The 15,951-nt window shown below is 40.4% G+C and overlaps 1 protein-coding gene across 2 annotated transcripts in view; it reads left to right on the top strand.

Annotated features, from left to right (window-relative positions):
- Positions 1–15,951, top strand: part of PIP5K1B (phosphatidylinositol-4-phosphate 5-kinase type 1 beta) — a 113,089-nt gene that overhangs the window by 37,495 nt on the left and 59,643 nt on the right. For both annotated transcript variants that reach the window (XM_069961874.1, XM_069961875.1), the window contains exons 2-3: positions 5,586–5,660; positions 6,221–6,289. In XM_069961874.1, the coding sequence (XP_069817975.1) occupies positions 6,221–6,289 (69 nt within the window). In that variant the 5' untranslated portion in view covers positions 5,586–5,660. The remainder of the gene's footprint in view (positions 1–5,585; positions 5,661–6,220; positions 6,290–15,951) is intronic.

The raw sequence follows: 15,951 nt of genomic DNA, 5'->3' as shown, positions 1-15,951 counted from the left end.
TGAACCATTGAAGCACTCATCCTGCAAAATGGAATGTGAATATGTGCACAGATTATGGTGTGGATAGGCCTGGTACGTAGTACCCAGGCACATCATGCATCTGCTTGGATTATGTTGACAACTTTAGAAATGAAAATCAAGGAAACACATGGTCCACCTAGTCTGCCCCTATATTAATTCCTCTCTTATTATCTTAGGATAGATATATCTTTTTCCTAGGTGTGTTTACTTTTAGTTACTGTGGATTTACCTGTCTGTGAAGACAGTTGTCCCTGTTATTACAAATGATTCTTGTGACCTTTGTCTCTTTTTGAAACATACATTTTCTTCTGTAACAATGTCACGCTAGGTAGGGAACAGTCAAAGCCTATGGGGCTGATTTACTAACGTGTTCCCGGCAGCAAATTGTCGGGCGTTTGTCCATTTTCCCTGTCAGTCTAGCATTCCGACATATTTACTAAATGTGTTTAACATATTTTTTCCAAAAACCCGACAAACCCATAATTTTTGTTAAAAAAACTGCCAAGTGGGCATGTCCTGGGTCCTTTGACGGGTTGTCTAGTCTTAAAACCAGCCACTTCTTGAGTGGCAGGATGGGTTTTAGTTTTGTCCTTTCAGATTTACTAAGGGAGTGCACCACATTATTGAATGTGACACAAATAAAAACAACTGACGGCATAATTGCTTAAAATTTGACACATTGTTAGTAAATGAGGCCCAGTGTTCCCCCATGTCTATCATTGGTCGTTTTACGGATGTCTTTTTGGATGGCCGTCATTTTGAGGCCAATTAATGTCCATATTCTTCAAATAATGGCTGTTATTGTGGCACAAGAATGGCAGGATAGGATAGCACTGGCGCCGTCAGGGGAGTTCATGACAAACAACATATATACACACACAACAAGAGATGCTAAATTCTGTGTTCATTAGAACATGGCAGGTTTGATGAAAAATCTGTTCAAGTTAATGTGACTTAATTTTCCACAATAAGAATACTTTTAATAGCTCTCAAGTGATTTTTTTTTCTCTTTTGAGCATTTACTCTGGAAACAGAATCCATCATTTGCTAGGAAAGTTTAACATTAAATTACTGTGTTCAGCCAGTGGAAGCAAAATGGAAAAACACAAGAGAAACAAAGGGGTGCTTTCTAGTGTAGCATCATCTGCACATAGCAAGTATACGTCATCTGGCATTTCCCATGCAGGCACAACTCTACATAGAGCTTGAAATTATATTTATACATATATATCCGCTGCCAAGCCAGGGCCGAAGTACCAGCACTCATCATAGTGTATCAGTAGAATCCAGACAATTCAGACCAGAATAACAAATTACCTCACGTCCTTGGCGCAGTATACCAAATAACACACTTATAGCCCATATAATATGGACAACATTTATGTCTTCAACCAGACAATACAATAAAAGTGAATAGGCTCTTCTACTTATGAAGTCAGCTTTTGAACCACATCTGTTTACCAGCCATGTTTACATTGACAACACCTCGTATGACATATAAACTAAGCTTTATTATTTGCTTATATTGCCTGTCACTATTTTGGATCCTTTTGATGTAAATTTTCCTTTAGTTTTTTAGGTAAAGTTATGCAAAGTAAGGCTATATTCACACTACGTATATTTTCGTAAAACTACGGTCGTTGTTGCCGATTGCAACAACGGGCGTAATTAATACAAAAATATACGTTGCATTGCTGTCTATGGAATCCCGGACGGAGTGTTTACACATGGTATACACTCCGGCTGGGATCCCTAGAGGCGCCGTAGAAAACTGACATGTCAGTTTTCTGCGCCTGCTATTCAAGGAATAACGGCCGCAGAAAACCCTGTCAATGCACACAGTACGAGCGGCTCCATCCGCATGCTCCATAGCATGCAGTGGAGAGTTCTGATGCGGGCGCGCATGGATGATCTTTTCTGAGACCTGCCGTTCCACGACCTAGCCGGGTCACGGAACGGCCAGTCTCTGACAAGGTCTGAACATGGCCTAATACTGTACTTTCTTTCATTTGTGAGAAGTTATATTGTATCACTTCAATTACCTAAGGACATATAGCTAATAAAGTCAAACTTTTAATAGACATATACTAAATGAGGGCATCATACATGTGAGTAGTATGGCACCCTGTGGTGGGACAAATGGTCTTGGCGCCTAAGTACACCAAGAGGGAAAAAAATTTTAAAGGGGTATTCCAGTAAAACATTCTTTCAAATTTGGTCATAGGAAGTGCCAGAAATTTGTAATTTACTTCTATTAAAAATATCAAGTCTTACCTGCTATGTCGTGGTGCTAATAAAGATATATATATAAAAAAAAAAATCAAGTCTTCCAGTACTTCTCAGCTGCTGTATGTCCTGCATGAAGTGGTGAATTCTTTCCAGTCTGGAGAGCAGGAGAGGTTTTCTCTGGGGATTTGCTACTACTCTGGACAGTTCCTGTCACAGACAGAGGTGGCAGAAGAGAGCACTGTGTCAGACTGCAACAAATACACCACTTTGTGCATTACATACAGCAGCTGGTAAGTACCTAGAAGACTAGAAGCTTTTTTTAATTAAAGTATATTACACATCTCTGACACTTTCTGACACCAGTTGATTTAAAACAATTTTTTTCATTGAAGTACCCCTTTAAGCTGTCCTACAATTCATATTTATGAGAGTATATAATCCTGCTGCATCCAGCTGTTGGAACTGCTTGATTGTCCTCTGGAGATACCTATGCTCTTAATTTTTAACTTGTGTACTGCTTTAGCATTTTTAGTCCACCTTGAGACTTTTTTTAAATTGTGGCATTGGTATTTTTTCAGCATTTTCATTTTATATATTTTTTTTCCCATTAGGTCATGTTCACATGGCGTAAGCGACCGTCCGGGTGATAGAACGGCCGCTCTCTGAAAAGATCATCCCAGCTGGTACTGCAGTACCGGCCGGATGATCTTTTGGCCCACAGAGTTCTGATGTGGGCGCACCCGTGTGCGCCTGCATCAGGACTCCCCACAGCACATTATGAAGCTTGCGGCCGGAGCCGCTCGCTCCATAGTGTGCACTGACATGGGTTTTTACAGCTGCTATTCACTGAATAGCGGCTGCAGAAAACTGACATGTCAGTTGTTTGCGGCGCCGCTAGGGGTCCCGGCCGGAGCATATACTATGTCTGTACGCTCCGGCCGGGATCCCATAGACACCTGGCTAACCTATTTTGTCGCAATAACTACGGCCGTTGTTGCAATCGGCAACAACAGCCGTAGAAATACGAAAACATATGTTGTGTGAACATAGCCTTAGTCACTAAAAAAAGCATGAAGCAAGGCAGATCTTTTTACATAGTAGTTGAAGTAAGAGTGCAAAAAGCCCCAAGACATATAGTATGAACTAGAACATGTCATACCATATGTGTCAGAGGGTGAACTAGATACTAGATGAACTATAGGTAGAACTAAATTTAGATTAGGTTAAGTTGAACTACATGACACAGGTTGAACTTTGACAGACTATAAATTTAATTAGATGGACTGTAATGTAAATTGAAGTAGGTGGTCATAGGTTGAACTAGATGAACTATCGGCCATGAACTATCTAAACCATTGGCCATGAACATGCACTGGTATATAAGCAAAGCTTCTGCTCTTGTTAAAGCCTGTTCACAAGGCTCCTAATCAGTTGCAGATTCCTTTGCAGACAAATAGCATAATGTCACTTTTTTATCTGCTAAAATGATAAGCATAAATGGAAACCCAACAGGCCTAGTTATATATGATTATATATAGTTATATATGATAGAGTCTGCTGTCTGATGTGATGAGTTAATATGACAGTGGACTGTAACACCAGAAGCATTGAGCAGCAGTACCTGTGGGTGAGGTCTCAAGGACTGTGTGTTTGGTGAGTACATGAGAGACATGAGAACTGGTGTGACACTGAGTGTAGCTCTTAGCCTTGTTAGCCACCATGAAGTATGCTGTTAGCCTGAGGGAGAGGCAGAGAGAGTGACTAAATCCTGAGGAGGAGAAAAGAGTTACAACAGTGGTGGTGGTGGGTGGGAGAGACGAGAGAGAAGCCATCATGAAGGTTTCTCACGAGAAAACGAGAGACTCAAAGGCTGATGATTTTGTTAGTAGGCGGCCAGAGGCTCTGTATTGTTCATGAAGCATCATAAAAGCCCCCCAAAATCTCAGTATTGTCTTGGGACTTTGCCCCATATATCTACATAAACAAATATACAATTATTCTTGTTTTGTGCCAAAATGTGTCTGTGTGTGTTTTCCCCTTTTTCTAGTTGAAAGAGCAGGTGGGGGTAAATAAGATCCCTGAACAGTTACATATACAGTGGTACCTTGGTTTTAGAGTAACTTGGTTTAAGAGCGTTTTGTTTTAAGAGCTCACAGTTTTTCAAAATTGTGACTTGGTTTAAGAGCATTGTTTTGGTTTAAGAGCTCCCTGAACTGGGTGGGAGCGCGAGTTGGGGAGGGGCATGGTCTGCATAGCGGGGTCTACAGCACTGTACTCTGACCCAGGAAGTCTCCCTCATCTTCCAAATCATAGCAAATTCACATCAAGCTGGGGTTTACATCAGGGGACAGGACTGTGGAGGTAATCTCTTCATTGCTGTAACCCCTCTCTCCCCAGACAGAGAGTGCTGCTATACTGTGCCCACATATGCCCTGCTCATTCCTTCATGCTCCCCACAGTCTCTATCAGTCCTGATTGGTCCACCCCTTCTCCATTGCTGTCATGTGACCACACAGACCTCTGACAGCAGCCCTGCTTCTCTATTCTAGTCTGTTGTACTACGCTACTGTACTACGCTATCTGCAGCCCCATCCTGTACCTACAAACTGCTGGGGTTATGCAGTTACTATACATTATACACCACATCCTGATTTCTATACTGTACAGTAACTTACTATATCATATATTCAGCTGCTTATAAATGTTTGTTTCATCTGTTTTACATGTTATTCAGAATATAAAATCATTATTTTTGGGGTGTGAAACCAATTGTCTGCATATCAATGATTTCTTATTAAAAAATTAGCTTTGGTTTACGAGTGGATTTAGATTACAAGCACGGTCCCAGAACGAATTATACTCGTAATCCAAGGCACCACTGTAGTAGTTAATAGTGACAATTTCCCATTCTAGGTCTACTAATATGTTAAAGGAATTATCCAGCGCTACAAAAACATGGCCAATTTTCCCCCTCTCTTGTGTCCAGATTGGGTGGAGTTTCAAACTCAGTTCCATTGAAGTAAATGGAGCTTAATTGCAAACCACACCTGAACTGGAGACAAGAGAGGGGGAAAGGTGGCCATGTTTATCTAGCGCTGGATAACCCCTTTAAGTACATATATTGTGCCCTCAAGTTAGAACATAGAAATGCAACTCTCTGTGCCAATTCCCGTGCCTCTGAGAAAGACACGTTGTGCAGAAAGGCCATTAGGTACACAACTTTGACAACAAAGATTTTGTTGTTGGATGAAGATTTTAAAGTTGAGAACTAAAATGCCAATGTCTATGAATGGTAGCTGTTAAGTTGCTGAACATTTTATTTTGCCTTTTCCTAGGGTCTTGGGACAAGCTGCATAAATGACCAGTGCACCCGTTCACCCCTGCTCCTGATGATTTACGACTAAGAAAAGGTAGGTCTTTTTGTTCTTTGTACAAGAAGTTACTGGGCAGGCTGTACATGTGGGCATTAGAATCGGATTTCGAGAACCTGACAGTTGTTTTTGCCGAGCTGTCTCTTTCTGTGTAAATTGAGCACATCCAGTCTCAATATACGCCGAGGTTTTCTAATGTCTGTCATTTTAGCTGGTGTTACAGCAGGACTCGCAGCCAAGAGAAGCATTAGCGTAGCATTACAGCAGGCACTGGCCCCATTGTAACATTATAAAATGAATAAATCCCCTCCCTTTTTTTATATCGAGCCAGACACCCGCCAACTGAGGAGATTTTAGGTTACATTCTAAGCTGTTTAATTGTTATGAAATCTCAAGGAAAGCAGCAGAAAGCCTTGTATGTTGTAGGGAAAGATTTTCTCTAATAATCCAACTCCTTCCTGGCACTGAGTTTCTCACAGAGATGGGATGGTACAGGACTGGAAAGGTAACAATGCAGGGTTCAGCGGTCATTTAGCTAGGTGAGATATCAATTCTCTTCATTGTTCTATCAAGTAACTGGAAATTATTCTTCCGTCTAGATGTCTACTACCACAGAGAATGGAAGTGCAACAAGTGAAAGAACAAATGGGGAAAAAACCTATAAAAAGGTAAGCAAAAACTCTATATCGCTATGTGTAGTATACATTTCAGTGTAGTGTTAATGGCTATCTTTTATTAGTAGTGACTAGTTATATTTGTGATCCCCCTAAGTCCCCCCTACATCTTTATTACAACGTTATGGAGCGTCTCATAATTTCTGGTTTCAGACTGTCATAAATGTATATTATTAGCATGGCAGAAACAAGTAGTGTACAGGCCATGATATGTATACTGACGTATGGTGACTGCTGAACTGTTCAGTATAGATCAAGATCTGACTTCCATATTTGAATGTATTAGTTATCTTTTAGTTTTCTTTATTGGAGATGTGGATTTTCTGAGCCACAGTCAGTTTGTCACTATGTAGACCAGGGTGCGGAGTCAGTATTCTGCCCACTCTTTCCCTAAACCCTTCAAGGAAGTCTGAACTTTCCTGCTCTGACTCTAGAATAGTCACCAGTTGTGGCAGGATTGCTGATTGTACAGTTGAGTAGTTAGGAACAGAGCCAAGGGTCATCTTTAGGAGGACAGTCAGGGTGAGACAGGCCAGAGGACTGGAGCACAGTCAGGGGTTAGAGCCAGGAGCCAAACAAAGGGTCAAAATAGGAGTCAGTAGGGTTTAGTATACATTTGTACAACAATAATAATAATAATAATAATATAACAATGTATAAATACTATGTATTGTTTACCGAACCGTCAAATGGTGGGAACATTATTTCAAATGAACGTTAGGGACAGATGATGTGAACATTAGTTTCATAATTCCAACCCGACCATCTGACTATTAGTAAAAAGTGATTGGTGCTTAGTGATTGGTTGCAGCTGCAGATCCTTGCAGGGATGCAAACTGATGCATGGGCTGTACATTTTAATTCCTTATACTTCATGTAGTTGGTTTAGCCATTGAAACTCTTCTATTCTTTTGTAGAAGGAAATAACAATAATAATCAAAAGTTTGCTATGGGGCCCAGCCATTTCTAGTTACACCCCTGATAGGGATCCAACCTCTGAGACAGACAATACTAAGAAAGAAGGCGCTGCATTGCAGATTTATTGCATAGTTTTTACCTGCACAGTACCACCCAGCCAGTCACTTTGCTGGGGAACTAGTGACTGTGCTGAAGCCAACAGTATTTTCCTGCACAATTGAATCACTAGGAGAATCATTGTGCAAAGAAAAACAGTGAAGAGGCCACAGTGCTAAAGCAGTGCTGCTGCCCCTTCCTCCTGATGATTGGCGGGGGTCCCAGAGTTCTGACTCCCACCAGTCATAAAGGGTTAGCATTTTCTAGTGATATGCCATCACAGATGGTGATACCCCTTTAAGAACTGATTCCGTTTTCAGTTACATGCAGAAATATCACATCACAGCTAAGACAGCACACTATGACTCAGACATGGTAGTCCAGCTTGCTTGCCAGACGCTATTAAAGGTCTGGCAAGCAAAAGAAACATGGGGGCTGCCCTCACTGTGTCAGTGCTTGTAGTCATCCTGCTATGCCTCTTTGTGATTTCTATTCTTCTTTATTGTTTACCAATACAAATACAGAATCTGCACAAGGAATCATTTGTTTGTCCTGTCTGATGTAAGCCACACAGAACAGCATTGCGGTCTGACTGAGGCCCCAGATATGCATTGTGCATACAGTATGTTATATAACTGGCATTAAGGCTCCTCGTGCTGAGCATTGTAGAGGATATTTGTGGAAAAGAAATGATATCTACCTAGACAGCTGAACTTTCTGTTTGTCATGCAGGGAATCATAACTATAAAAAGCTAGCTTAATGTGGCTTTTAATATCCGATCTGATAAAGATATTTTCCACTGGAGAATCTTTTTTTTGTGTCTGGTCATTTATAGTCAAAAAGGTGCTGCAGGCACTGCTATTTAGTGGCGTCTATAACCGGTGCAGATATTGTAACGAGACTTTCCTGTTTTTTAAGAGCAAGGTGGTTTCACATCAAGTGAGCTTCAGCTGTATAGCAGAAATCTCATTTTCAGTTTTCATTATTAAGAAAAGCTTGCACCAATTTCATCTATGTGGAGCTGCTGTGGGTGACTGCCCCTGGTGACAATCCAAGATACAAATATGTCCATTAACAGTTAGTGGTCAACAATATTTTCAAAAGGTTGTGAACCTGAGGCTTTTACTCATTGATAACCGACTGGTGATGACCACCCAGTTGACAATCTAGCCCCTCAATAATATATCAGGTATGGAACTAATGGCATGGATCTCAAGTGCATGGGGGCTTTGGAAAAAAAATAAAAATACATGGGGCAGGGAGTCCACACTAATAATAATCAGGACGGTCCTTTATTAAAGAGGCCACAAGTCCCTCTACCCTGTTGTTATAGATAGCAGCATAGCTCGCCAGGAAAGAGAAATGATTGCAACTGGTGTACAGGGTGATTGCTGTGCCTTAAAGGGTGGCCTTTAGTAGTTTAAAGCGTAACTGTCATCTTTATCTTTTGTATTATTATTATTTTTTAACTTTACCAGTTTTAAACATAGTCAGGGAGATTTATCAATATGCGTCCTGGCGTAAAGCAGGGAAAAGATTGTTGCGCAAACCACGAAGTTTGCTCATAATTCAGTTCTATTCCCCAGTGTAAGCCAAGCTCACAGCAAGGTGGGGAGGAGGCATGATTTATCATTTTTTATACTTCCCTGCAGGTGTTAAGTATTGCAGAAAGCTATACCTGCTCCGGGACCGGGCTTTATTTGAGACCAGTGTACGAATAAGCCCTATGTTTATATACCTTAATAACGAGTTTAGCCTGTTCTTAATAGAATACGGCAGCTGAACAGACCCAGACCCCATTTAATCCTAAATACAAGTTGCTGTGCAAAATTAGTTCACATTAGAGCTCTATACGGATTCTGCCTGTGCACTGTCTAACTGCTCTTCTATAGGTGTCTTTCCTGGATGCCATACCTGATGCCAGAGATAGAGTACTGTGTATGGCATAAAGCAAACCTATTTACAGCCAGAGGGAGTCATCTCAGAGGAAAAGCCATGTGCACAACACTAACACTGCTCTGCTAGTCTCTGCTGCTGCTGCCCATAATACTGAGTACAGGCAGCAGCAGGGAATAGCAAAACAACTCCTGCACTGTTTGCCTGGCCATTCCTGGTGCTATGTAAAATTACATAGCAATGGGAACAGCCAAGTGAGAAGTGCAGCAGCTGCTTTGGTATTCAGCAATAAGCCCATGACTTTTTCTGGTCCCCTGCACCTCCCTAGATGCTATACACACTGCTCTATCTGTGACATTGGGTATGACATCCAAAAAACCTATTTACAGCTATAGAAGAGCAGGGAGGCACGGTGAAGGCAGACTCCACCCACCATCTAAGGGCCTGTTCACACTATGGAATCAGCGCCAAAATTCTGTGTGGAACAACAGCCCACGCTCTCCGCGCACAGACTCGGCACAGAATAAGTCTGGGAAGCCCATCTCCTGCTACAAGTTAGAACTAATGGTGTGTCGAGAAGTGAAGTGCACAGCCGCATGCTTCTCTTAACTGACTGTATCCATCGATCAGTGGGGTCTCAGAACAGGGACCATGACTGATAAAAAGTTCTTTTAAGTGACAGTAATTCTTTATACACATAGGGGGTGAGTTATCAAAAGGTGTAAAATATACACTGGTGTAAACTGCCCACAGCAACCAATCACAGCTCAGCTTTCAGCTCTGGTAAAATTAAAGAGGAGCTGTGATTGGTTGCTCTGGGCAGTTTGCACCAGTCTAAATTTTACACCCTTTGAAATATCTGGGCAATAATGTCTTTATCCAGAGAGGGTTGGGTGACCACAGGAATAATAAAAAACATACAGGCACCTAGTGAATACCTACATAGCCGTAAACCAGGTCTTTTATCAGGATTTTTATAATTACTTACTCTTGTATATGCAAGGAAGGTGCCATGCGTACTATAGCCATCGTCACATGTTTATTCTTCCATTCAAATAGTTGTACACTTAGCTTTGGGCATGAACATTACATGGCATGAGCCTGGTTGTTACTGGATCATCAAATATTTTTCTACATTGGCACAGGCTTCTGGTTTGCAATGGGAAAGTACATATAAGCTTGTTAATGTAGGTTCCACCTTAACCAACAGCATCACTATAGAGATGTCAAGAAGGAAGCAAACAACTATGTACTGAGATTCTTCCTTTTCCAAATATTACTAACAGATCACATCACTTTTGAAAAACACCTTATTTCTTAAAGTGATCTGGAATATGAATGTATCCAGATCATCCTAACATCGCTATGTAATTTTTGGTAGTGTGAATGCATTTTACCTGGCATTATTATTGTGAATATTCACCAAAATATGCAACAATTCCTTCAAGCGTATTTTTTCTCTTAATAACAGGCATTGTAACAGTTATTAAATGAAAAAATACATTGCTTTGATTGTAATGAAATTCCAGCCAGAGTGTATACGATCTATTCCTTGTGGCTGCACAAAAAGCTGACATTGCTGACAGAGCAGACAATGTAAAGTGCGGCTACAGCCGTACTTTACATTGTCTGCTATGGGTAACTGGAATGGGGGTGCCCGCATCCCAATTCTAAATAAATAAGGTTCCTGCAGTACCTGCCGGGATGAACTTCAATGACATCGGCCATTCTTTGACACAGCCGTGTCACAGAATGGCTGGTGTCATACTGTATGTGAACCCGGCCTTAGAGGTATTGATGATCGTATGTGATTGTATATAAAAATAAAAACAGGCACAAGCTGGCTGCCGACTCATGGATTATCTAACACTCCAGTCAAAATCTTCAGTAGATTATGTTAAAGTTTTTTTCCAATTAAAACCTACTTGTGCCCTATGCACAGGAGGGCCCTATTACACAGAGTGACAATTGGCTGATTCGCCAGATTATCTCTCCATGTAATAAAGACAATGATCAGCTGATAAGCCGATCATCAGCAAATTGCAGTCTTTTAGCAAGTTTAAAAATCATCGGCCGCCAACCGCACATTGCAGCGTGTAATAGCAATGCACAGTCGACAGCTGATGAGGAAAATAATAATTTTTATACTTACGTGTCCAGGGTCTCCCAGTGTCCTACAGCCTTTTACCCTGTTTCCTGCTTCCTGCAGCCACCTTTGACACTTCTGGCCCTGTGTCCGTTTTGACCATTTTATGTTTTAATGTAAGATCATCAAGTTTGAAAGATTTTATCCAGAGTGCTGGACAATTCTCACTCATACGTGATCTCTGTGTTCATGAAGAGCAGTGAAATTAGAGTCATAAACTACTGACATTCCAGATTGTATTAAACACGTGGTTTTTAGTAAAGAGCTCCTGGTTCAATCAATAATGTAATAACAGGCTAGCATTCTCATTCATCAATATCTCATGCATAATATATAATATAGGTAAATAATGTAATCATGTATATTATATGTGAATACCGTTATCTTAACTATCAAGGAGAGATCTCTAAGCATACATTAATATAAGATAAGCATTTTCTCAGGACATCCTTGATATACTTCAGTGCTTGTTTTCCACCGGACAAATTATTTTGGTTTGTTTTAATTCCCAGTTTTAATTGCTGTTGTGCAGAATGGACACATAATGAAATATTCTCTCAGACAGTAGCTGAAACCTTTTTATTAATGTATTCCCTATCGAAGAGGTTAATATATAATACATGAGACCTGAGATGTAGCATAGAGGAGTTTACACTCCTTAGTTTAAAAAATAAAAGCTGAATAAAAGAAATCTTTAACACTTAAGACAGAGCCACAAAGAGCAAACAACTGGCTCCCTAGAGAACATCAAGGAGCAGGTATTATGGTGCGTTTACACAGAGAGATTTATCTGACAGATTTTGGAAGCCAAAGCCAGGAATGGGTTTGAGAAAAGGAGAAATCTTAGTCTTTCCTTTATGACCTGTTCCCTGTTTATAGTCTGTTCCTGGTTTTGGCTTGAAAAATCTGCCAGATAAATCTTTCTGTGTATACGCACCATTACAAGGATCCCTTGCTGACATCATTGGACATTATGTGATACTATAATTCCCATTGCAATTACCCGATTATAGCTGCTCATCATTGGGGTAAACAGCTGATGAGTAATGCTGCGTTTACACAAAGCGATAATTCGCCCAATCGATCGTTTAACGATTTTGAAGCAACAATTTGGTTTTTATAACGATCAGCGTTTAGACAAATATATCGTAAGAAAATTCGTAAGAAAAATCGTTATTGCAATCGTTTTTAAGATCGCTTAAGCCCATCTATTACATAGGGTAAATCTGTGAAAGACTGTTTACACAAAGCGATCTGCGAAATTTTAGCGAACGATGAACGACGATTTGTTAACATGTTGAAAGATCAAAATGAACGATTGTTCACTTGTCGCTTGATCGTTTGCTGTGTTTACACAAAACGATTATCGCTCAAATGCGATCGTTGCAGCGAAAATTTGAACGATAATCATTCCGTGTAAACGCAGCATAAGAGTGTTATACTAAATGTGAGCATTTCTCACAGTAACAGAACTTCATTAAAATGGATTGTTATGCGGTAATACACATGTTCTGCACATGCCTAATGGGCAGTCTAATAAACTACAAATTTTCCAAAAACGACTCTGAGGATCAAGGTAAGAAAAAAAACCTTCATCCTCAGTGCCCCGTGTGCTATCAGCAGGTTAGATGCATTAATGAGGTATAATGCATAGTCTTCCCCCCTTATGAGGTGTAATGCACAGTGCCCATTCCTAATGAGATATAATACACTGTGCCACCTCAATACCCTATAGCCCCTAGGGCGCTGTGCCCCCTTAAAGAAGTCGGGTGATATTTAAAATTTGTCAGCCAGCTGTGGCAGGGGGGAACATAATAATCAATCGCTACTTACCACTACTTGGGCAGATCAAGATAGTAATTATTTACTGCATATGGGCAACCACACTGCAGTTACAACGCAATGCAACTGGATCGTGTGTTTTCACTGATATTAGAAAGGTATTTATATGTTACACAATATATGGTTCAGAGTACTTCAGAGCTTCCTGGTAGGTTCTTAAAGCCTATTTGTTGTGTGGTGCATTACAAGCAGAGGCTTATACAGGATTTAGAAGCAGGCATTCTCATCATGTAATTATACCTAAAAAAAATCCATCAGGGGAAAAACTGGCTGTTCTAGCTACTTACATTTAGTTAATGGAATTTTTGAGTAGCAATTGAGTTTTTTTTGTTAAATTAGAATAATATGGACTGTCAGCAGTAACTACACCAGTAAATAGAGAACGCAACGTTATGTTTTTATGCAGCCTGACAAAAAAATAGCATCTTACTCTGAACAGCCAGTCATTGTAAAAATGTTGTCCACAGTGTTGCTTTGCCCTGCCAGAGGGGTTCTACTTAAAGGCCTTCCATGAGTTGTGATCAGTCCGGGTCTGAGTGTTCACGAGATGGGAAAGGACCGTGCTGCAACAAGTCCACTCTCCACTCTGAATTAGAAAGAAGAGTTGGATTTATAATGGAGCTCTATGGAGCCCGACTCTTTTTTCTAACTGCAGTGCAGTCCTCTTCCTGCTTACTCTCCCGATTGGTATGGGTGTGAGCACTGAGACGCAGAATGATCAAAACTTTTGACATGTCATGTCAAGAAATTTTATGATGACAGTGACATTCTAAAGGACATCTACTAGAGGAAGATGTAAAAAGCGAATGGCTGATGTTACAGGCCCAGGTGGTTTCAGCCAACTTTTCTCTAATATCTATAGGGGCATTTAGATTCCAAAAGGCTTTCAGTATCAATCAATCCTTGGTGCATCAAGTCTAGTTGGGCCAATTATCAAGTACATTAGACTACAGCAATCACATGTAGAGGAAATAACACCTGAATGCAGGGACCAATAGGTGCACAGTTATGATGTAAGGGCACATTCACACTACGGAATCAGCGTTGAAATTCTGTGCGGAACCCCTGTGCGCGGACTTGGTACTGAATCCTGCCTGCTATCTGTTTGAATGGGAGTGCTTGCACGCCTCCGCTCTCCGCGCAAGCTCTCCAATTCAAACAGCAGACAGGATTTGGCGTCGAGTCCACAAGCAGAGATTCCACACAGAATTTTGGCGTCGATTCTGTAGCAGGCCCTAAAACCAATTTGTTACTAATAAATGGCATGGGGCCATTACCCTCATATGTGACTGTGGTTCTGTCCATATGAGGTCGCTGCAGTGTATGACTGTACCCTTTAGGGGCAAATCCCCATTTTTGTAGCTCAGGACCAGCTGGTTTTGTATAACATTTTTAATTCACTACTACATGAATTGATAATTTAACACTATATTTCACTTTAGCACTGTACAAATCTTACGTATAACCATATTGAAGAATACATCTTTATTGCCCTACGTGACTGGAACAGTCATAACTTGCATGTCTGAGCATCGCAAGGTGTTTATCAAAGCAAAACTAAAATTACCATAAGTGTGGGAAAGTCTATATTTATATTTGCAAGACATGTTTTTTTTTCACCACATACCAAAAGTAACAAGAACTGGTTGAGAAGCAGGAAACTGAATGTAAACCGCCTAATGTTTGCAGGTGAGAAGCGTGTGCATATTTGTTCTTTGATTAGAGATTACCATAGAAATAAATCTGTATAGCAAAAAATTATACAAACTTGTTGGAAACCTTCATTGGGAAGACCCTGTACTCATTACAGTATACCATATTTTGAAGTAAAAAAAATTAAAGGGGTATTTAATATAGTTAAAGGGGTACTACGGGCAAGGCTTTTTTTTTTTTTTTTTAGATATGCCTGGGTTTTTAAATTTTTTGAAGAATAAAGTACTGTATGCTGTATAATATAATGTATATATACTACTGCTCTTAGAGCAGAATGGTGGTTAGTAGACAGTGAGCTATTAAATGGCAGTTATATAAGGGAAAGGAGGCAGGCTTGCTAAAATACCCCACCCTACAAGTTTAACATTGTTTGTTGAGATGGGAATACCCCTTTAACCCCTTAAGGACCGGGCCTGAAATGGCCTTAAGGACTGGGCCAATTGTCACTTTTGCGTTTACATTTTTTCCTCCTCGCCTTCTAAGACCCATGACACTTTTATTTTTCCACCTACAGGACCATGTGAGGGCTTGTTTTTTTTCAGGAGCAGGTGTACTTTGTAATGGCATCTTTCAATCTGCCATAAAATGAATGACGGAACCCCCAAAATATTATTTATGGGGTGAACTTGGGTCAAAAAAATGCGATTTGGCAAATTTTTGGGGGCTTCCATGTTTACTTAATGCACTTTTCTGTAAAACTGGTATATTATATGTTAATTAACTTTATTATTTTTATGTTTTTTATAAAATGGGAAGGGGGGGATTTTCACTTTTATTGGGGGAGGGGCTTTGGGGCATTTTTTAAAACTTTTATTAATTTTTTTTTACCCTTTACGAGACTTTAACATTTTTACATTAGATTACATACACTGATCACTGCTATGACATTGCATGGCAGGGATCAGTGTTATCGGCAAAGACCTGACTGCACGGAGGAAGGTAAGTGACCTCCTGCAGTCAGGCCATGTGATCAGGATCCCTGCAGACAAATCGCTAAGTGACCGGAGATGCTCCGGTCACTTATACTTAAACACTGCGGCGCGA

This window comes from Dendropsophus ebraccatus, chromosome 3, assembly GCF_027789765.1.
Source record: "Dendropsophus ebraccatus isolate aDenEbr1 chromosome 3, aDenEbr1.pat, whole genome shotgun sequence".
Taxonomy (NCBI): domain Eukaryota; kingdom Metazoa; phylum Chordata; class Amphibia; order Anura; family Hylidae; genus Dendropsophus; species Dendropsophus ebraccatus.
Note: the sequence above shows the minus strand (reverse complement) of the source record. Positions and strands in the feature narration are given on the sequence as shown.